The sequence below is a fragment of the Takifugu rubripes genome, chromosome 16 (genome assembly GCF_901000725.2).
Source record: "Takifugu rubripes chromosome 16, fTakRub1.2, whole genome shotgun sequence".
NCBI lineage: Eukaryota > Metazoa > Chordata > Actinopteri > Tetraodontiformes > Tetraodontidae > Takifugu > Takifugu rubripes.
The window spans coordinates 11,969,568-11,991,828 of NC_042300.1; the positions used below are offsets into that span (position 1 = coordinate 11,969,568).

The 22,261-nt window shown below is 46.0% G+C and overlaps 2 protein-coding genes and 1 long non-coding RNA gene across 3 annotated transcripts; 1 reads left to right on the forward strand and 2 right to left on the reverse strand.

Annotated features, from left to right (window-relative positions):
* Window positions 1-5,876: 5,876 nt before the first annotated feature.
* Window positions 5,877-6,860, reverse strand: LOC115252974 (uncharacterized). Its single transcript, XR_003891269.1, has 2 exons — window positions 6,234-6,860; window positions 5,877-6,110 (listed from the first exon to the last, which is right to left on the reverse strand). It is a non-coding gene; the product is annotated as an uncharacterized lncRNA (long non-coding RNA).
* On the forward strand, window positions 6,856-12,261 carry nr2e1 (nuclear receptor subfamily 2, group E, member 1). Its single transcript, XM_003971872.2, has 9 exons — window positions 6,856-6,913; window positions 9,127-9,272; window positions 9,848-9,935; window positions 10,242-10,477; window positions 10,775-10,921; window positions 11,049-11,145; window positions 11,221-11,370; window positions 11,451-11,556; window positions 11,848-12,261. The coding sequence occupies exons 1-9, from the start codon at window positions 6,856-6,858 to the stop codon at window positions 12,008-12,010; spliced, it is 1,191 nt and encodes a 396-aa protein (XP_003971921.1). The 3' UTR covers window positions 12,011-12,261.
* Window positions 12,262-12,887: 626 nt separating this feature from the next.
* On the reverse strand, window positions 12,888-21,818 carry snx3 (sorting nexin 3). The gene is made up of 4 exons (XM_003971870.3): window positions 21,613-21,818; window positions 15,955-16,050; window positions 15,370-15,494; window positions 12,888-13,615 (listed from the first exon to the last, which is right to left on the reverse strand). Exons 1-4 carry the CDS (start codon window positions 21,772-21,774, stop codon window positions 13,510-13,512), a joined length of 489 nt encoding a protein of 162 aa, XP_003971919.1. The 5' UTR covers window positions 21,775-21,818; the 3' UTR covers window positions 12,888-13,509.
* Between the last annotated feature and the right edge of the window lie 443 nt (window positions 21,819-22,261).

The window sequence follows — 22,261 nt, forward strand, 5'->3', positions numbered from 1 at the left end:
ATTCATAGGCATGAATAGGCAGTTAGGCTGGAAAGAAAGGGCAGTTAGCTAGGCAGATAGTAAAGGGTTATCTTTAAAGCAAGCCCTGATTTGTCAACGAGGCAGTGGGGGTAGTGGTTGAGGTCTTGGCGTTCAGGAGAGCCTCTCCTGGACCAGAAGAAAAGAAATTGGCCCAGATGCAGGCGGCGATGTTAACTTTGAGTGGCCCCTGTGGCTCAGCGGTACTCCCTCCTTCTTACTTCCCAAGCCCCCAGGTTGCTTTTGCATGACATCATCCCCAAACTATGCCCCCCCATACCCATGTGAATCTGAGCTGTCACAATCAGCAGCCCCCCCATTAAACTGTACTGCGGCCGCAATCCCATATGTCCCCCCCGCACACACACACACACACACACCCTGTTCTCCTACAACCAATCTCCTCCCTTCATCTTCTTTTTTAACCCCTAGAAAGGCATTGTTTGTGTCAGGGCTTGATCAAAAAACTGTTGCCCGCCAACCACAGGGCTTTCTGTAAATTCAATAAGGCCACCTTAAAGATTTTCCTAATTAATGGATGACATCTTTGGCTGGAGGAGAGGCTCGGCATTCTGCTCCAGCTCGCTCTTTGTTCGCCTCCTAATTAACTTTCCTAGGTCACTCAGGTCCCCGCAACCTGAGAGTGAAGAGCCCCCATTGAGGAGGGAGTTGTAAACTTACTTTTTTTGCCTCGGCACTTAAAAGAGGAAAGCAACTATAGGGAACAGAAAATATCCTATTTAAGTCTTTTGTGAGTGAACTGCTTGCACATGTTCCAATAAAGGAAGTCTTCTAAATAAGCTGCCATGTTGCTCTACGCTCCCCCTCTTTCTCCCTTATCCCAACCCTTTCACTCACAGCTCCACAGAAAGGTTATGAATGATAGCTCGGGGTTGAGGGGGGGGTAAAGGGCCAAAGGACAGCATCTGGGCATTGTGAGCATCTGAAACTTTGAGGGAATTTGAGGATGGGAACGCACTGAGCCGCTGCTGGGTGGTGGATGGTTGAGAAAATGCAGTGAATATGAGAACGAGCCGCCCCCACGAAAAAATGCCTCTTTGGCCTCATTGTTGTTTAGGTGTTTCTAAAGGACACTACTGCTGCTTTTATTCCTACACATTTTTCAAGGCAATAGTAAAAGAAATTAAAGAAACATATAAAAACTAGTTCAAAAACATCAACCGTGTGAAAAGCGTAGCTTTAAGTAAACCTATATACACATACTGTGTATTCTTTCAAAATGTTGCAGGTAAAGAATTCCTGATCGCAAAATGTTCTTAATAGAAACTCCCTGGTCATCAAAAATAGGTAAACCCATAGCTGACATGTTGTACAAGCTGCAAAGTCTTCTAAATGCAACATGTTGCTATTTGAAGATGTGTTGACCTTCAAATTGAATGTAATCCATAAAAAGGTCGCACACTAGTTCTGTCTGAGTGCACCCATGACCCCAGACTGTGACCACTGAACCTGACCCGTGATGTCAGGGGAAGCGCCACTGACTGCAGAGCAGCTCTGGATCAACAGATGAGCCCAGCGATGGTGGCAGAGTTAATCCGCCCAATGATGCTATTGCTGCCGTCTCTTTAAACCCTACCTCTTATACAAACGCTCATTTTCAAAGTGGCTGGTTGTCTGAAGCTTTGAAAACTCCAACACACTAACCTGTTGCTTCCCGATGTGGAGGAATTTTAGTGTGAAAAGGTTTTTTACAAAAGTTTTCACTAGAGCAGAGTTTTAAGAAGAAATGCCGTAATGGTGTCAATGTAGACAGATGGTACGAGACTGAAAATGAAGACTAAAGCATTAATGGCTCTTTTTCACCAACTTTTCCATTCAATCAGGGGTCGTCATGGTAAAACAACCTGTTATGGTCCTGTTTTATAATTTAGTTTAAGATACTTCAAATTTTCACAAATTTGTCAGGGCGCGTGTCCTCCATTTAGCCTCGCTCGCTTGTTGGCTAGCATTCCATAATCTTTGTCAAAGATTGCAAAATCTTTTAAAAGCCTGTTTCACCAATCACAGCCCCGTCCCTCTGACCTGCCTTTACCCCTTTCTGGCATTTTCAGGGAAACTTTGGGGTTGAGGGAAATTCTTTTCCCCCAGGAAACTTTTGGGTAAATAATGAAAGTTTCAATATCGCGGAATGAGGCTGTTGCTGCCACCTGGTGGTATGTTGCAGTAACAGAAGCCCCGCCTCCTTAATCTATTATTAAACAAAAGTTTGTCCAAATTATGGAAAAATGAACCACCAACATAAACCAAACGAAGGATTTTGAAGGGCACAAACGTGTTATTATCTCACGTAACTCACGTAAAAGTCAACAGGGGTAAGTTCACACGGGGGCTGAATATCCAACCTACTACAGATAGACCGATCACATCGCGAGCTTCTTGCCTCTCGCATGTTTGTCTTTGCAGTGTGAACAGACTAAGCCGCTCTACTCAGCTGTCATAATTTGTTAACGAGTCCTTTCAGGGAGGGAAAAAAGAAACGGAGAAGACAGAAAAAAGAAAAGAAGGCTCTTCACGAGTGACTGAAAGCAGAGGTCCGTCCAGAGAGGGAACCCAAGGGCGACATCAGACCGATTTCAAACCAGCCAGTGATGGCATCTCTGTATATTTTAATATTAATGACCCCCGCAGCAAAGCTGCTTCTAAGCCTCCAACAGGTGCCCCAGCCCCACTTGAGTCTGGAGAAACGTCATTCAACACCCCACTAGCCTGCAGGGCCGCTGGGCAAAAAAGGCTGCAGACATGGAGGACGAAGGCAGACAGGAGGAAAAAAGATGCAAAGGAGAGCGTTAGAGAGTCAGCCATCTCTGGCAAATAGGTTTTTTCAGTCACTTTCCCCATCCGAAACACGGTTCGATATTCCCCCCCCCTCCTCCTTGAGAAAGAGATTGACTTTTGTTTGGAGTTTGTGAGAAGTGGGAATCAGAAGCAGGACAATGGGACTCCCCACGGTGAGAGGCTGAGAGGAGCCATCTCAAATCAGTCAGCCAGAGGACTAACTAATCCGTCCATTGTCCCTCCCCAGCCACCGGCCGCACATCAACACATTCGCCCCCATTGTCCCCCACCCTCATGCAGCGGGATTTGCTCTCCCCAACAGCCAGTTTTGTCCGAGGCAGTTCGAGCGGAAGTTTCTCACTGACAATTTGCCCCAAATAGATTTGTCAGAGCGTCCAACTGCACCACACCAACTTGTGGGTTTCTGGGTTTGGGTTCTGGGTCCGGGTTCCTTTGGAGGGGGAACTCTTCCACACTGAGGCCTTGGGGTGTGAGCGCACGTGTAGGACAGCAGAGGTGGAGGAGCGGGTGGAATGTCCCTGAATTGACGGAGAGTTTATTCTTTACACTCACCATCGTTGATGTAGCCCAGCTGCTTATGTTGTTGGTCATTTATGATTCTGACATTCTGATTACGAAGGACGCATGATGGTTTTTCGACTTCTTACAAACTTTTTTCACTGAGTAAAATGTGTGCTAAACACATGTATCATCTAGGTGTGGCCCCCAAAATCCTGTTACTAGAATTGCCACTCTGTGAGAGTGCTCTCTCGACTTTTATTGCCATTGACATTTATGTGCGGTCTTTTGTTGCTTTTTTATTATTATTTAAAGAAGGAAACGTATCAAATTGCCCTGGAGCAGAGTCAAAATTGGCATATTTAGCATCATTAATGAAACGACATCATTAAAGAGACACATAGGGACGCGGGCAGCCATCGCATCAGGGGACTGGTGTCCCAGCCAGCCACTTTGTCTAATGTGTATTTTATTTTTTTCCATAAAAACATCCCTAAAATTGAATTCTACGGATTTAAGCTGCCAGACCCCAAAATCAACTCCACAGATGAGCAACCAGGCTCAGAAATTCTTCATCGCATCACATCACCTGTGTTAATAACTGACTATTTTACTGATGAAGGCTCAATAGCCCTCGTGACAGAACGGTGAGTCCCGATTGGCTGGTTGAATGTCAGAATACGAGTGATAGTTAATCGGCCACCCTCCTGGCGCGCGGACAGGTGAGCTGTGAACTGTCCTTGGTGCTGAATCCGGCTCTTCTGCCCCGCGACTGCAGTTAACGGTGGGCCGACAGACACGGAGCGCGCACTACCTGCCCTCCGGGAGGCCGCTGTGCGTCTGAACTGAAGCCGGGACTCTCTCTGATCCCCCCGGACGGTTCTGGAGGACGCGCGGCTGCGTGGGGCTTCACTTGGCTGCTATTCTCCCCATTATTTGCTCTCCGGAGCTTTGTGACTTCTCCCTAAAGCCGATTGGTTTCCGCCTGAGTGGCCGGGGCCCTGCGCCCTGATAGAAGTGTGTAAAAGGATGGCTTAACTGCGGCCTCGGCGACAGAAGGAACAATCGAAATGGACCCCAAATGGTCGTGGCAGTTATTTTTAACTACTTTTGAACGATCGAACAGTGCTGCTTTTACTTCTTTATTTGAAACCAGTGCTGTGATTTCCCGGACTGTCGGGAAACGTCCAGACGTTCTTAAGAGACTCCGGGTGGATTCTCACTCTTCTCCCCAGTGTTCCATCCTATAATATGTCAAGTATCCGCATACTGATGCCGAGTTGTCCCTTACCAAATAGAAAAAGAGATACACAATCCACTGGGCCCTTTGTTATCACCGTTTCATTGACTGTTGGAGAAGAAGAGAGTCAGTAATTCAAAAAAAAAAAAGAAAAAGTGAAAGAAGGCAACCCCGGCAACCATGATGTTGGTTATATTTGTGTAAAGGCTATCAGTGAATAACGAGGATTAGGACGAGTTAAGGAGATTATGTCACACATTCACCATTCACCCACCACGGCAGCCACCCACCCGCCCACACGGGAGCGCGCACAGGCACAGGCAGGCACACACGGGAGCGCGCTGTTAAAAAAAATCGCAAAACCAAATATTGATGATCTTTGAGTAAACGTTAATTCCTTTTTTTAGTATGTCATTTCATGAAGTGGTTCTTTGCTGTAATTTAAAAATCGGGAAGCAAATAGTCATGATAATTAGTATTGCAGCTTTTATCCCGAGTATTTATAGAAAAAAAAATCGCACTACGCGGCTGTTGGGTTCCTATTAAAGGACCAGGGGCTGTCTCTGTGTGTCCCCGCAGCAAAATCAAAGGAATATCATAGTGGTTTCTCCTCAGGCTTGTTAGTCTCCATTGGCTGTTCAGGGCAGGTTGAAAGACAACAATGGCTGATTGCAATTAACTACGCCTCTCCGCCTCAGCCCTGTCCGCTTAAATCGACACTTTGTGAGTCCATATGGCCTCCAATGCACCGTGGGAATGAACACAATTAAAAACAGAATATGGATTTCTGGAGTCCTTCGACGAAAGCACAGCAAGCTGTCAAGGTCAGGGTGTCACTCCAGCCCGACCCCGCAGACGCTCGGGTACAGTCCGTCAAAAAAAAAAAAAAAAACCAAACCAAACAACCCCCAAAAAACAAGCTCAACATTTCTTCCAGCGGCCTGATGGGCGGTGCAGGCAGGGAATCCAACCTTAATCCAGTTAAAGCTTTAGTTTAGGTTAAATAACAAATTAATTAACCCTAATGAGTCCCGCGGAACAATAGCGTTTCAGCCTCGCACCTGACTTCGAACAATAAAAGCATTTTTCTGGTCAAAACGTGTTAAAACAACGATGGCAGCATTTTTAAAAAACAGTTTAATTTTCATTTCATTAAAAAAATAAATACATTCAGGTCTGAAACGGACTGATTTGCATCGATGTGTCTGGAAATGAAAGTGAAAATGTTCAATGTCAGTTATTGTTATTAATTTATTTATCTCTCAGTCCTTTTAGTAAAAAAAATAGTTCTACAAGCAACAGGTTGCTTTAGCAAGATGGAGACTTTATTGCGAAAATAGAAACGTTTTTTAATTAAATCCGTTTTTATTACTACTGTTTTAAAATAACGTATACATTAGCTGTTTTATCGGTTTGCTGTAAAACGCATCCTGGATTTGCAAAAAAAAAAAAAAGTGCGTGCGTGACGAGACGCGGCTGCTTCTGTGAGGCGAGCGTGACCATCACCGCAGATCTGCTGCTTCTCTCTGCTCCATGTCTGCAAAATAAAGGAGCAAAAAAAAAATGAAGAACAACATATAACTGCAAGTTTTTCAGTGTCTCTCCCTTCTCCACTCTTGCACACATTCACACGATCACACGCACACACTGGCTCACACACCTGTGACGTCAGGCTGGAGTTTGAAGTAGAAAGCCAAGTGGATGAAGGAAGTGGAGATCTCCACCCTCCAGCCTCCCCCTGACACTTCTCATAAATATTACCGAGGCTTATTTGAGGAACGCGCAGCACAAAGTCACTTCGTGTCCTGCTTTTACAAAAGATTTCACCTGTGAGAAAATCACGAGTTTGATTTTTTTTTTCTCATTCCATCCATTCCCCGACGGTCTGACACTGTCCGCCGCGCTCAAGGCGGCGTTTTCTTGCCAACGTCAACTTTACGCAGCGGCCGGAGAGCTGCTGGCTGCGGAAACCGGTCCTTGTCCTGGAGCCTGGAGCCTGGAGCCTGGAGCCTGGAGCCTGGAGCCTGTTGCCTGTTGCCTGTTGCCTGTTGCCCAGTTCCTTCACGTCGAAGGTGGCGGCTGTGTAATACAATGATAAACGGTGTTTCCCCCCATTGATGGACGGTAACCGGGGAGCTGTCAAGTTTGGCAGCCTGGGACGGACGCAGAGCAACCGGTGAAGCCTTGGAGGAAACTTCCGCCGTCTCCCGACTCGATTCCTTCCGTCAGCAAGACGCGGAGCCGTCGACACGCACACTGCATTTTAAACTCCGCTTCCCATCATGAGCAAAGCCGCCGGCTCAACAAGTGGCTGTCTGGATATTCTGAACGTCAAATCAAGTAAGTGTCGCGCTGGGTTTTGTCGGGTGGAGAATTTCAAAAGTTCATCGATGCTTTTCAGGGTGCGATCAAGTTTAATAAAACAGTTTACACACACGCACGCACACGCGCGCGCACACACGCACACACAGACACACATACGGAGAGAGAGAACGTGGTGCTTAACGTCTTTTTCCATTCTCACACGCTTGCACGCACGCTCTCACTCTACACGCGCGCGCACACTTGCACGCTATGTCGGCAATCAATAGTTTCCGAATAAAAGCCCACCGGTGTGTTTTAATTTGCTATTTCAGGGACCCGATTTGTTGCCACTTGCGCAGAGTTGGTCGGATTTTCTGTTTTCCATCGAACTAAAATGACAACCGCGGATTTCTAATTGTTTAATTGTCGTTTAACCATTTTAAAGATTTCCCAATCGCCGTTCTTGCTGTAATATTGTTTGCTGACGGGCCCGCGTTTTCATCCGCCTGTGCACGTTTCTGCGCTCCAAACTTTCGTTTGATTTAATTACTCGCGAACGCGTCCCGATTTTTTTTTTTTTTATTAAAATTGTTCCACAAACTCATCCCAGTTTAATGAGTTTAATTAATTTAGGAGTTTCCCTTTCTCAGCCTGACTGCAAAATTGAGGCCGCATAATACCTTAAAGATAAATAGATAAATCATATTTATCCTGGCATTCAAGATAAAACGCAGGATGCTCATAAAGTATGTAAATTAAATTATTTTAATAACGCTGCAGTTTTTTTTTTAACCCTCGTGTGGTCACATATATTGAAATTAACGGATTAATAAGCAAAATGTATTAAATGAGGATGAATAAGCGTCCAGTATCACTGATGTCAGCCAAACACAATCCCGCATGATGGGTGGTCACTGGAGACATTTCAGCCACTCACGAAATTTAATTTCCAGCTCCTTTTTTGCGGGGTTTGGGTTTGATGGTGATTACGTTAATAGAATATGCCATATATCTTCAACTAATTACCGCGCACAATGGAGACGAATTGGACCCCCACAGCGTGGAGTTAAATACGTGTATCCCCTTCGCAACAAAATCGTGTCATTTGGTTTGATTAACTCGCAGCAATTCTCTCGTTTAATATTCGTTCGCGTCCCGCTGAAATGTTGCGCACTTCGGTCGTGACGTGAAGCCCGAGGCTCCGTTTTCAGGCGCGCCTATAATGATCCCGACTAACTTTTGCTTTTGACGCACAAGTACCTGCGTTGGATCGTTTCACGTCTGTCAATTGTTTGAAAATGATGAAACTTTGGGAAGGTTTCTGCCCAAACCGGGTGACACTGATTCTAAACCTGAGAAATGTGTTGTGTGTCTGTCGTGGCGGTTCCACCGCAACGGACGCGAGCTAAATGTGGCCTTCTGATTCATAATAATCTGGCAATTGGAGCCGCAGAAGTCTCCCCTGAAGTCCTTGTTTTCGCTGCGCGCTGGTTATTCCCATGCTACCCTTTTTGACGGGTCACTGGCGAATCAATGAGCAGGTGGCAAAACGTCAGTGTAATTACATAGACGGGTTTTCCCTCCAGAATGAAAAGGAAACACCCTCATATGCATAAAAATATGCTTCTATAGATCGGAATACAAAAATCTAAAAGAAAAAAACCCACATTTTTTTCCATCTACACTGGGGTCAATTTCCATACACTTCATTTGAGTTGGTGAAACGAGTAGGTGCGCATTATTGTGGCGGTGCAGTGTCACTCCCTAATCCCGGGGCCTATAGACCTGCGGGATAAAGCAGCTGTCGAGTCCCATTATGAAGGGGAGTTGGCAGCTTGTCGAGTTCTAGGCAGTCAGACGAGGTTCAATGGGGGAAAATCATTAAGTTAACACTTTCGCCTAATGTCTCCATTGTGCGCCCTCGGGCAATTGTCTTAGAAAGCTCAGATATGACGCTTCCCACCGGACTTTATTCTTGAAATTGGCGCCGTGAATTCCAACGGTGCGGGAGAGACGCGCGGTTATCCCGTGCGTGTGTGTCAGTGAGTAGGATCGTTAGAACATAGACAAATTCCCCCAACTCTTTATAATGGATGCCAAAAACAATGATCTTATGTGCAAACCCGAGGTTTAAAATGCCGTTTGAAGCTCTCTTTGAACTTCCGAATGGCCTTAGCAATTCTCGAGAGCCACGTGATAAGAAAACGGCCTCCGTTTGAGACACTGGTGAACAAATTTTATGATTCCAGGTCGGATTCTGGACATCCCGTGCAAAGTTTGCGGAGACCGTAGTTCAGGGAAGCACTACGGGGTGTACGCCTGTGATGGCTGCTCGGGCTTCTTCAAGAGGAGCATCCGCAGAAATAGAACCTACGTCTGTAAATCTGGCTCTCAGGTGAGATTATTATTATTATGATTATTATTTATTAATTATTCTTTATTATCTGACCGGCCCCCGCAGCACAGACGCCACCTTGCTACTTTACAGCATCACAACAGTCAAATATTGATATGCAACCCACATTTCCAAAGCATAAACCCGCCCCCTTTTTCCTTCACAGAGCGCATTTTTACGCGCAGATTTAAATTTGTATTTTACAGATTGTATTTACCCTTTTCTTCATGCGTTAAGTCTCTCAACGACGAGCGTAATTTTGTCACGGCTCGAGCATTAAGAGTTGGGCTGAACGCTGCTGCTGTAATGGAGCAGGTGTAATCCAACCTAATGTGATTTAAGATGAGCGTTTACGCATCAGACAGCGGGGTAGAGCACTTGTGTCGGAGGCTTGACTGGAGCTGCGGGAGAGCAGGTCGATAACTACGCGATAACGACACGATCTTTCACCTGAAAATTGGTCTCCTGGGGGGATAACGAGCAGGAAAACGCCGCTCAAGCTGAGAGAAATCCATCACAAGGATGCAACATTTTGTTTCATTCTTCTGTTTCTCTGTCGGTCTCTCTCCGTGCAGGGCGGCTGTCCGGTCGACAAGACGCACAGAAACCAGTGCCGCGCGTGCCGTTTGAAAAAGTGTCTGGAAGTGAACATGAATAAAGACGGTAAATGGCTTTAATCGAATTAGCGCGTCGGCAGTAAACACGCCACGCGGTGCATTTGGGTTTGAGGGAGGCAACTCGGAAGAAAAAGTGTCAATCAGAGGGGGAAACAAAAGTGTGGAATTGGTAATGAGCTACCTGCCTGTCAAATAATCTAATGAGGATCGTTGTTATCCAGTGAGAGATTTTTTTAATATTTTTGCGTAGATAAATTTAAATTTGTGTTGTGCGTTAAAATGTCTAAATAAACCTAATCCTAATCTATTTAAATGATTCCCTGACGTGGACCTGTCATGTTACTCCTAATAGCCGTTCAACATGAGAGGGGTCCCCGGACCTCCACCATCCGTAAGCAGGTCGCCCTGTATTTCCGGGGCCACAAGGAGGTGAACGGATCAGCGGCCCATTTCCCGGGATCCTCCCTGCCCGGCCCTCCTTTTTTCACCACGGTCGCGCAACTGGAACCCCACAACCTGGATCTGAGCACAGTGGCCAGCACGCCAGAGAGGCAGACCATCGTGGGCCTGGCCCAGCCAACCCCCAAGGTCTGCTTTCCTCACATTTACGCATCGGAATTCCAAATGCATTCAACAAAATCCCAGTTGTTTTTTTTTAATGTTCCAAATGTTACTATTATGATCACGTTTTCACAAGGGCCAGAAGCTGAAATTCTTGTCCAGACTTCGAGTCCCGCTATTAAATTTCTCACTGCAAATCCACAATCAGCAACGATAACTGTTGGGCTGAATGCAGTTTCTTTTTATTTATTCATTTTTTTCCTAAAATCTCACCACGCTCTTTAAACCCTTGCGTAAATTTGGTGTTGCTTTCAATTCCTCCAGTACCCCCATGAAGTCAGCGGCACTCCCATGTACCTCTACGAGGTGGCGACGGAGTCTGTGTGCGAGTCTGCGGCTCGCCTCCTTTTCATGAGCATCAAGTGGGCCAAAAGTGTTCCAGCATTCTCCACCCTGCCCTTGTCAGATCAGGTACATACATCTGCGCGGATGAAAGACTTTCTGTGCAAAATATCAGATTGTGCAGCCTGGAATCAACAACACGACATCATTGATTGTAATTTTAAAGGTTTTATTGACCCACGCTTTCTCTGTGCAGCTGATTCTCTTGGAGGACGCTTGGAGGGAGCTGTTTGTTTTGGGCATCGCACAGTGGGCCATTCCTGTCGACCCCACCACTCTTCTTGCTGTTTCTGGTGAGCAACAAGCGAGCTAAACAACCCCTCACCACCGTGGGCACATCCTGACACCGGCTCTGCTCCTCCTCATAGGCATGAACACTGAAAACACAGAGTCCCAGCGGATGACGAAAATCATGTCGGAGATTCAAGCCCTTCAGGAGGTGGTCACCAGGTTCCGACAGATGCGCCTGGATGCCACAGAATTTGCCTGCCTGAAATGCATCGTGACCTTCAAAGCGGGTCAGTGGCACCGAGATAGCGAGCACGTGGCACATCGCCTGATGTGGCGTGAGTTTGAAATTCCACCCTTTTCCACCCAGTTCCCACACAAGGTAACGCGGAGATCCGAAGTTTCCGGAATGCCAGCGCCATCGCCGCCCTTCAAGACGAGGCCCAGCTCACTCTTAACAGTTACATTCACACCAGGTAACGTTCAAATTAGTCAATCCAACAACCTTAATTATGCTCGTTTCTTCGGGTGTTTTGCACCAGCTCCTGCTGTCAACACTCACTCAGATTCATTATGAAGTTAACGAGGCAGCACATCTCACGGCTCAGCCCGCTCTAATTGTGCCCAGGTGCCCCCCACCCCCACCCCCTCCTGCATTTCTTGGCACCAGTTATTTGTCACAGCTGTGCACCACTTGTGCAGGCTGTGCTGATCCTAGGGATGTGCACTTTTGACCCTTGGGAAATGATTGTCCCCCCCCCCCCCAGGTACCCAACTCAGCCCTGCCGATTTGGAAAGCTCCTCCTGCTGCTGCCCTCCCTGCACTCCATCAGCCCCTCCACCATCGAGGAGGTGTTTTTCAAGAAGACCATCGGCAACGTCCCCATCACGAGGCTCCTCTCGGACATGTACAAGTCCAGCGACATCTGAATCCCCCTCGAGCTGAAGTCCCCCCCCCCCCCGTCGAGAGAACTGTCAAATCACAGCAGGTGTAAATTGAATATTGAGCGCCGAATCTCTTCGCCTCCGCTGGGAGAAAGACTGCAAATCTTTGCCAAGTAGCCTGTTAACAGTTGCTCTATGTAAAAGATTAGCCTGTAACTTTGCTTCTAGAGCGTGCGGCCCTGCGGGGGGGCACACGCACGGCCCACAACGGTCAAATCAGTGCCGAAGACTCTAGAGACCACCTGGCAATTATGAGCAACAAAGAAATGTTAAGTGTTAAGATGTGTTTGTGTTTGGGACGTCTGTGGGACCAATGAGCTTACTGACCAATCTAGCCCGCCACTCTTGTGCCCCCCCCTCACTGGAAGAAACCAAATAAAGGTGAAGAAAGCAGGAACGCCGGCCCCTTGATCCGGCGCCGAAACCAAACACACGTAGCGAAGGTGCGGGGGCCATCCTGACTGTACATCTGCATCCATCTGAGGACGGCGTTTGTATTTAAGTGGTTACTGTTCCGTTTGTGTCCGTGCACGGCCTCGAAACGCGTCGGTCGACTTTGTGAAGTTAGACACTAACACAGGATAAAAAATAATGTTCAGCACTTGGATTTTGCTCTTCTGTGGCCCGTGACGTTTTTAATTCTGTTGTAAATAAGTGGAGTTATAACTATTTAGAGGAAATAAAACCAATTAATGTGTTTTCGAATATCCTGAACCCAAGCTACCATAAACCCTGGTTATTACATGGTTATTACCCTGGTTATACCCACTTTTAAATGCAATAACAAGTACAGAAGTTGCAGGATTAAAAAGTTAAGCATTACACAATGACAAACCTCACCCCGGTCAGGGAGGAGTCCAAATGATTGGTGACATTTCATCCATTTTATTGGAAATTCTTCAAAATAAACAAAAATGGCACAGCAGTATACAAATCTCAAAATGCGTATAGCCAGTAGAAATACTGCAGCCTCCCTGACCTCCTCCCAACTGGATCACGGTTAGAAAATAACTGGGCTAACCAGGGGGGGTGCTGGTGGACAGACGCGTCCTCCCATTTGAACCCAGGATCAACTGGGTGGGACTGGAACATTGTCGAAGCCTCTCAACTGTGTGTGCGTCGTAGTAATAGTGAGCAACATGCCAGCACTGAATATACACGGTGACAATTGCTGTGGGACTTTTGCATACACAGAACGAATATTCAGTATCACTAAATAAATGAATATATTCAAGACGTACTGCAGGTAAGTGATAAATACACAATATATTGATACTGATAAAATTCCCAGGCAGTAGGAGATTACTGTAAATCACTTTTAACATCCAATTAGAGGGTGAATACAAACCAGATCAGGCAAGAGTTAATTAAGCTAGACTTATGTGTCCTCGCTGATGTACTCGTCATCTGAAAGAAACCTGGGAAAATGGAGACAACTTTGGGTCGTGGGGTCCGGACCGTGCCGAGCGGACCCGTCTTTGCGTTCAGGCTTGTCTGATCTTAGAGGGGGTGTAGTTCTTGTCCAAGACCTTGTCCTGTAGAAACATGTGCAGGCATCGCTCGTTCTGGGCGAGAGGATGACCGGCCACTCTGCGGAGAGAAGGCGGGAAAGGTGAGACAGAGACGCTCCACCCGACACCCCGGAGCAGGTGAAACTGGGAAAAAGCCTCATGGGAAAGACTCAAAACACAACACGGTCGGCTGAAGTGAAGGCATCCGGAATACGGATGAATAAAAACAGCATGTTTCATGCGTTGGGTTTTATTTGTGTTAATCTGGTTAAACAGTGCGTTAGAAGTCAGAACGTCATCTACGGCCGGATCTATGGGTCCAACTCATGGGGCCCAGCACTTTGCTCGGGAGAGGAAGGGCGGGAAGACCATTGGGGTTTGGTTAGAGAAGAGACGGGGAACAAGCACCACCTCACAGTCAGATTAGTGGAAGGCGTAGCGACATTTCCTCAGCAGCTCCATCCTCCAGAGGAGCGGAGCAGGGAACAGGTTCTGTTGGAGCTTAAACTAGAACAGGGAGAGTCGTGCAACTTCTCCTTCATCCAGTTACCATTTGATTTCCAGAGTTTTTAATTTCTTCTTCAAGGAGCGAAGGCAGAAAATATGAACAGGGGTTTTTCTTTTTTGCTTTTGCCGAGTCATCCCAGCATTTATTCAGACGCCGTGTCATTGGGGAGGCCAAGTTTTGAAGCTGTTCTGAGGTCAGGATTAACAGAATGTTCCTTTGGATGATATCAAGAAGCTTAATAAGATCACAACAGTGCACCTGCGCCCCCTGAAAATGGCCCATGTCCAACCTGATCAACATAATGACATTGCACGAATAACATGCATCTGAGCCCCCAACGGGAAACATTTTGCAGAGGCATCGGCAGGCCAACCCCCGGAGCAATCCCAGGAGAGATCAAGCTCTTCTTAATAGGTTTTTGGGAAAACTGGACATTGAGTATGAGGCGCATCTGCAGCCTGTTGAAATGTGAATGGCTTCGTTTGCCTTTTGAAGTGGGGATGCAGCCTCCCGGTGCTAACGAACGGGGGGAAGAAAGTGATGCTTAACTCGCCTCCCGCTCGCTCCTCGGCGACAGTCGTGTTTACCGTTTCCCAAAGATTTCCTCTTCACAATGCTCCCAATCATGAGGCGAACAATGCTGCCCGTATCAATGCTGAATAATATGATCAACAGCACTGCTTCGTTCACAGGAACCAAGAAGGGACAGTTCTTAATTACCAACACATTCTCATCGCCACTAAAAAACACATTTATGGATTTTACCCACCCCCCCCCCCCCCCGAAAAACATCTTTACACACTTAATATCCCGACAGGCAACATTGACACATTTGCACATGAAACACAGGATAATGGCCAAGACTGCAATCAAAGCAAATCATTACAATCCCACTTTAACTTTTATTGTTCGGCAGCTATAAATGGAGACATGCGGGATCAAAAATAAGGAGAGGTGGAAACGCCTTCCCACAACAGCGCTCGCTGTAATTTGAACAGCAATTACCATAAATTACACATCAAAAATAAAACAAATGTGAAAGAAATACGCAGACGTGTTGCACGCTCCAGTCTTCTCGGGCTTGTTCTTTATAAGCTAATTACCAAAGAAAATGAAGATGTAATGTGAGAAAAGACCCATCAATCTCTGACAGATTGGGTATTCTTTTACTGCAGGGAGGGTTTTTTGTTCTCTCCAGAGAAAATTCCACCAACAAGGCATCAACTTTTGAATAAAAAAGAAGGAAGTGGCATAAATACAAGGCCCACAAACTGATTTTCAAGTGGTGGAAATATGGCGGAAGCTGTAGCGGCGGAAAGGCTTACTTGTTGAGAAACTGCTCCAGACCTTGCCGCCGCTCCTCGATGAAATTTTCCTCAAATATCCCATCATCCCCCCGAAAAGGAAACTGCCGGAACAGAGCTTTTCCTGGGAGAGGCGGGACGACCACCTGGGGTGGGAGCAAGAAAAGGAATCAGAGGTTTTTTTTGTTAATAGAATAAGACATTTTCAAAAACAGGTCAAGTGGCAACATTACATGCTGTCCATTAATCGGCACCTGTGTGGAGCTCCACTGGCTACAGGGCCGTCATGTTCAGCACTCATCCTATAGCCACCAAGGCCAGTTTACAAATCAGCAGGCTGATGTAACATTCAAACTTGATTTAATGGATGAAAAAAGGACCCAGTTTATAAAATAACACACAGGCACAAAATTACTGCAGAAGCATTTCTCCGGGGTTTTTAAAAATACATTGGAAATCCAAATGCATTTCATTAAATACCTCAAAAGATGTAGCATTAAGGACAAATTTGTTCCTCCCATGTAAAAGCCAAGTAGATACGGTCGATGTTATCTGCTGCCCACGGTACTTAGGAGCCTTTGTGTGGCGTTCACCTTAATGGCTTACCTTGCTTTCCCTCTCCAGCTCCGCTCTGAGCCACTCAAAGTCGCTGTACCGCCTCTGCACACAAGACTCCTTCAGCTTAAAGATGGGGAGGTTGGTCTGTGGAAACATGCACATGACAAATAACTTTTGCTTTCAATTACTGCGGCTCTCTTCCTGTGGAAACCTCAACAATACAACGGATGTCTGACTGCCTCTGTACGTGCACCATAATATAATCTCGTTTTCTTTAATAGCTCTATATAAAAACACAACTGCCTCACTGGGCAGAGCAATCAGTGAGGTTTTGGATACAACCTTGTGCTTTTTACTCTGACTTTACTGAGGGAGATGTAGAGAGACCAATTCATACTGGGGGAAAAAATGGCTTGCAGTTATAAAAAAAAAAAAAAAAGTTAATTTAGTCTTGCTCACCAAGGTCAGCGAAATTTCTCTACCATTTTGTGTGCACATCAATAAACAATTGGATTTGCTGCTCACGAGCCCTTCAGGGGTAATTTTATATTACAAAGTGGAGACGCTTCGGCATTGATAGAGAGCACTGAGCAAACAGCACATTATAGCACAATACCAAAGCTCTTCCCTAGTTCTGACAGCACGCGGCCTTCCCACGACAATGTACAAACAAGGCGGGAGGGAATGAACGTTTCGCTGGCGGAAGGTCAGAATTCACGTGAAGCCATAAACAGGAGAGCGCAACACTTGAGCGAGTGGGTTCGGCATGAATGCGGTGCGAGCAGCAGACTGATCGATGAGCACACAACGGCGGTAGCGGTGAATCGGCGTTAACCACAAGGCTGTGCAGAGAGACGAGGGCGTACGCGGTGATGACAGAGGAGCAGAAAGGCTGGAGAGGCTGCGCGCTTCATGGACAACCGAGAGAGCAGGAGTCAGCTTCATCTTCTGCTCTGGCCCCTTTATTTCTGGGCTGTGATCCATTCATTTTCTGCTCCCGAGTCTCTGCTCGTGTCATTTTAGTGGGGAAAAAAATAAGGATTTCATTCAGTCTTCACCCTCTAATACACTCAATCTTCACAAATCTGGATATGGTAAAGACATAAAAAAAACAACCTTTATAGTAACAAAAAGGTGAATAGTTCAACCCTGATGGACATGATAAACATGTCAAGGCAAATCCCTGCAACGTTCCCTTTCCCACTTATTTCTCCAGGTGAAATCCAACACACACACACACACTCTCTCTCTCTCTCTCAGGGCCACAGAAGAAGTGGATTATCTTAACTTTATCGTCCCACTGCTCTAGCATTAGCTACACTCTCCTCTTACTGCGGTGTGTCCCTGCTGCGTCATGTTACCTCACAGCATGGAGCGCAGCAAAGTTAATCCTCCACCACAACAGATCACACTTACAGGTAATCTGCCACCGCCGTGACTCTAATCCCATCATGTGATTACAGAAAACACTTCAACACGCGCGCGTGCATGGAGTGCACATGCGCAGGTCTTAACTGGGAATGTCTGACCTGTCAGACTTGAACGCATAAATCTTTTAGTGGATGATTTTGAGGCTTTGGTTGTACACGCAGTGGAACCGCTCACCTCCACACAATGAAGAAAGTGGTGCGAGTGTAAGGAAAGAAAGTCACCTGGCCTTTCAATCTGGGCGCCCTCGCGAAGCCTGTCATTAAGAGATTGCCTCTGCGGGACAAGGGGAGGGATGAAAACGGCAGAAGTGAAAAGTGAGAGGTCTCACTCACTCCATCACTCACAATCGCACACAGAAAAAGGCGGTGCGTGAGAGCTCCACGAGTCAAAGATCAGGTTTCCCCGGCCTCTGTTCCCTTCACGGCTGGTTAGAGGTTACAGCCCGGGTGTCTCAACTTACTGGCCCCTGCGGCGACTGGGACATGGGACCAACCCTACTTTCAGCGGGTCATTAAAAGTCTCTGAAAAAGCCAGACTGTTCCTGTTCAGCTCCATTAGGAACCTGATTAATAGGAGAAAATAGCAAAAAAAAAAAAAAGGGATCAATATTATTAGCAAAGTTAGAGAAAGTCAAATGCACAAACGAGAGGCGACAGTAAAATCAAAAGCAGGTCCGGGTGAAATAGTGTCCTAGTCTCTGCAAGAACAAGCAAAAAAAGCTAGGTTAGCTTCACTTTCCATTACAGGTGTGCAAGGTGCAATCTTTGAAGAGCATGTGATTCATAAAGTCTGCAACACAATACCCCGGGCTCATTGAAAATGGGCTGAAAAGAGGTAGAACCCTTAAAACAGCATGAGAGAGCCAGAAAGAGAGAGGGGGGGCTAAAGATCACACAGGCTCCTGAGAGAATAGTTCAAGGCCAGCGCGCATTAGCTTTTAGCAGGATGGATTAAGTCAGGTTTGAGAGTGCGCATCCTAACCCCCTCTTCACGTCCTCCTCTCCCCCCTCCTCTCCTTTCACAATGATACCATAAATATGGCAACATAATACTATCTCATTGCATCATATTGCTAAATGGTTGAAAAAAGGCGGGGAACAAAGGCGTTGGGGCCGTAGGTCCTTTGCGCTCACCTCTCCATGTGCTCTCACAGTCGTTCTCCTGTTCGTTAGCCCCTGCGATCTGACAGCCTACCCTCTCTCCGACTCGCCTCGCTGGCAAAAAGCTGCTTTGTTGCCATAGTATCAACTCCCACTTTTGATACTGTCATTTCAAGTAGGATATGGTTGCCTTGATACAATATGTTCCCCATTTCCATTAAAATAGTTGTCGAAGAGGATGCTGTAGACTTTGGATTACACTTGACTGTTCCTGACAAGCCCCCCCCCCCACACACACACACACACACACACACACACCGGCTCCCCATCTCTCCCCGTTTTATTAATGACCAAAGGCCCCCACCCCATTCCCAAATGGAAAATAGAAAGAAAGAGAAGGAGAAGCTATGGGAGTAGGGAAAAGGAGGGGTGGAAGACTGAGAGGATATAAGAGGCCTTTTATCTAGTTCGATCCATAAACAAAGTGAGATCCCAAAGTTCGCTCCCCTGAATGTGCTCCCGGGATGAGATGGGAACCAACTAAAGACAAAAAATTGATAATACCCGAAACACCCCACCCACACATACCCTAACTTCAACCCCTCGTTTGCTGCGGGTGACATGATGGTGAAAAGAGGCTCCGCTGAAACCACCCGGAGGAAACCCCGAGGTGTCGTCAAGGTTAAAAGAAAGAAAAAAAAACCCAGGAGCCGGGCAGCTCAATGTGGTTTCTAAGTCATCGGAGGAAGTAAATTGTAAGCAAATGAATTTAGATGAGAACAAAAGTCCATTGTTTGAACACGACCCTGGACATTACAAGTCTGCTCAGGCAAAATGAGATATCCGCCTCCTTTCACAGCCCAGCTCCCAGCGCTTTAGCACCACGCTGAAAGAAGCAGGTTGATCCCGTTGCTTCTAAGACCCAAACGCCTTCCTGGTTGTCAACAAGTGACTGTGTAACCTGTCTCACTGCCACCGCAAACATCCGGCCCCCCCTGACGAGATACGGGGAAAAGACGGAGTTGGGATTTTAACGAAAAAAATCTGCCATATTTAGTACTGCAAGGACTATAGACTGGTGAGGGGGTGGCTTTCTGCCCTCCCATGGACGGGGGGGGGGGGGGGGGGTAAGATAGGGAATACGCGCTCCAGCTCCCCCACTCAGGCCCGCTTCATTCTTCTCTCAATGAGGGGATTAGGGCAGACTCTCCCGGTGCGGTCACAAGAGCTCTCCATTTTGGATAGATAGTGGACCAGCGAAAACCAGGGACAAGGGAAGGAATTACGGACAGAAAGAGTACAGAATAATTAGATAAAATATTTCAATATCACGTGCATGAAAGAAGCAAACGGAGCAAAAGCGCGAGCATTCCAGTACGAGGGATTGTGGGCAACTCTCTTAACATGCTGGAGACGGAGCAAAATGCTTCTAAAGAAAGCTGAAGAAAGGAGAAGGAGAGAAGCGAAGCAAAGTTGACACCACGTTTGTGGGGAAGTAAGGGATGCGCCACTTATTCTGTGGTCTTATGCAAAGCAGGGTCAGGCAGGCCTGTGAGGTGCACAATAAGGCTGATTACACGCATATGCTAATTATTACACGCTAATCAAGTACAGTAGCCTTATATTCAACACTAACGCCTGTAGACGGCTTCTCTTCCCTCACCCTGGTTTTTTAAAGGTAAATAGAAACTATAAATACGTGTAGGCTGGCCACTAATCTAACTGCAGCAGACCACTAACTACAGGGGTGTCAGTCAACTGAAATGACAATTTACAGATAAGCGACGAGGCAATCAGATGAGCCCGACTATTCCAGTCTTGCTATAGAGTACTTATTAACATTAAAGCATCCTGGGGTGATTTAATTTCTGTAAACTATGTGGCCCAGACTAATTGCCAATGTTAATTGTGGACGTACAACGGTTGTACAACTTACTTTTATCCATGTGTTGATGGTATGGAATAGACTACGCCCTGATCCTGTTGGTTTTAAGCCCTGGAATCTATCTCTGATGTATTTTTCTTTGATTATTAACATGATTTTGGTTCCTTGTTCTGGAGCTTTAATGGACTTTACTTTTCATCTACTCATGGCCGGAGCACCAAATGCTCAGTTTCTGCCATTCTTGTGCTAAAATGCTTTAAATGGCATAAATGATCTGTGTAGAAGTTCTGTGTTGCAATAGCAAGAAGTTCCTCTTATTCGAACCACCACTAACTCAATAGTGCCAGACTGTTGTAAACTACCAACTCAACAGTCTCGTACTTTTATCAGAATACCTGTCCACACCATTTTATATGACCTATGAGGTCCACAATAGCTATTAAAGTCACAGAATATTCTATCAGCAGAGACGATTCTTTCCTGTTCTACAAGTAGCATAAGAGGAAGGAAATGTGATGCGGGCGACTGGAGCATCCTGCCCACGCTTCAAAAGAAGCTGACTTTGTGATTGGGGTTTGAAAACCACCAAATCAGAACTGCTGCAAAGCAAGAGTCCCTTAAACAATCTCCTTTAATTAGGAAATTAGAATCTGTTGGTTGTAGTTCATGTGATTTAGCACCGTTAAGGGTGTAAGAATGTTATCTTTTGAAAGCAGTTAAAACATTTCGGGTGTGGCAGGCTTTTAACTTTTGAAATGTGACTCAAAATGGTGCCTTAATGATCCAATACTGACTGGAAAAGTGATCACACAAGCTTAATTGTGTTTATTTGTTGGATATTCCTTCCGTTTCTGTTTAAGCTGCTGGTTCTATAGTGGATCCCTGCAGGGGGTTGAACAGGACACAACCAATTACAAGAATTTACTGGTTAATAAAACCAAAAAACTTATTATAGAAAGAGTAGTTAGAACTCATAAACATGCCTTCTATCAGAGGGTATCATGAGTAACCAGAATCGTCTTATTTCCTTAGATACGGATAGTTATGCTAGTAAATAAACCTAGCCTACTAACTAGCACAGGCCAAGTCGATTTACAAATAAGCACTTGTCATTTTATATTGATTAAAGTCACACTCGTTCAAAGAATAACGAGGGTATTTCGTAGCTCTCCTTCTAGTGCCATTAATTCGTATGTCAAAATGTAGTAACTTCTCATAGCTACATGAAATACAGCTTAGCTTGGGTACAGTTGTTAGCTTGAAGGCTAACGTCACCGCCTATAAGCTCACCTTCAGTTTAACTTCATACGTGGTATATCTGTTCCTGCCAACCCCGACGGTCTCAGGATTGCATACATCAATCTCTAGAAAATTACTTGGGGGTCCATAAGCGTCATTTAAGTTCTGAGGTTTAGTGAAGAGCCTCCTTGTATCAGCTATGGTGCTATCCATTTTCCCTGTCCTTCGAGAAGCTAATGTTACTGCCAAGTTATCCAAAATACAACCAAGCAGGTTACTTCGGTGACCTTCAAAATAAAATATGGGGCGGAAGCTATGTCCAGTAAATAAGGGTTACATTGAAAACAGGGGTACAGTTAAGTGCTTTAACGTAAAGAAGCATACTACATTTTTGACCGTTTACGTCCCCAGCTGCTTTAATACCATACAACCCCAAACAATTTGCAGTGATATCTTTTACACTGAAACGAAACGGATCAAGTTCCGGCAGTTGTGCGTCTCTCGTTGTCGTTAACTTCAAAAATGGAACTGCTTCCGATCAGCTGACGTTCAGCTGACACCACCGTGGTCGCCGCTCGACCACCTGACAGACACTTTGTTTACTAGTCGCGGCAAGTCGTCAGCAACAAACATAATAAACAGAAATATGGAAAATGCACGAACGTCACTGTACATCAACACAAAAGTCTAATATAGCAAA

What these genes read in the sequence shown, in the direction of transcription:
- nr2e1 (XM_003971872.2), top strand. Translation starts at nt 6,856, where the DNA reads ATGAGCAAAGCCGCCGGCTCAACAAGTGGCTGTCTGGATATTCTGAAC. An exon ending in AGTGAACATGAATAAAGACG is followed by an intron (nt 9,936 to 10,241) that starts GTAAATGGCTTT and finishes TACTCCTAATAG; the next exon opens with CCGTTCAACATGAGAGGGGT. An exon ending in CCCTGCCCTTGTCAGATCAG is followed by an intron (nt 10,922 to 11,048) that starts GTACATACATCT and finishes TTCTCTGTGCAG; the next exon opens with CTGATTCTCTTGGAGGACGC.
- snx3 (XM_003971870.3), bottom strand. Translation starts at nt 21,774, where the DNA reads ATGGATAGCACCATAGCTGATACAAGGAGGCTCTTCACTAAACCTCAG. An exon ending in CGTATGAAGTTAAACTGAAG is followed by an intron (nt 16,051 to 21,612) that starts GTGAGCTTATAG and finishes ATGTTTCCACAG; the next exon opens with ACCAACCTCCCCATCTTTAA. An exon ending in CTGGAGCAGTTTCTCAACAA is followed by an intron (nt 13,616 to 15,369) that starts GTAAGCCTTTCC and finishes TTCTCTCCGCAG; the next exon opens with AGTGGCCGGTCATCCTCTCG.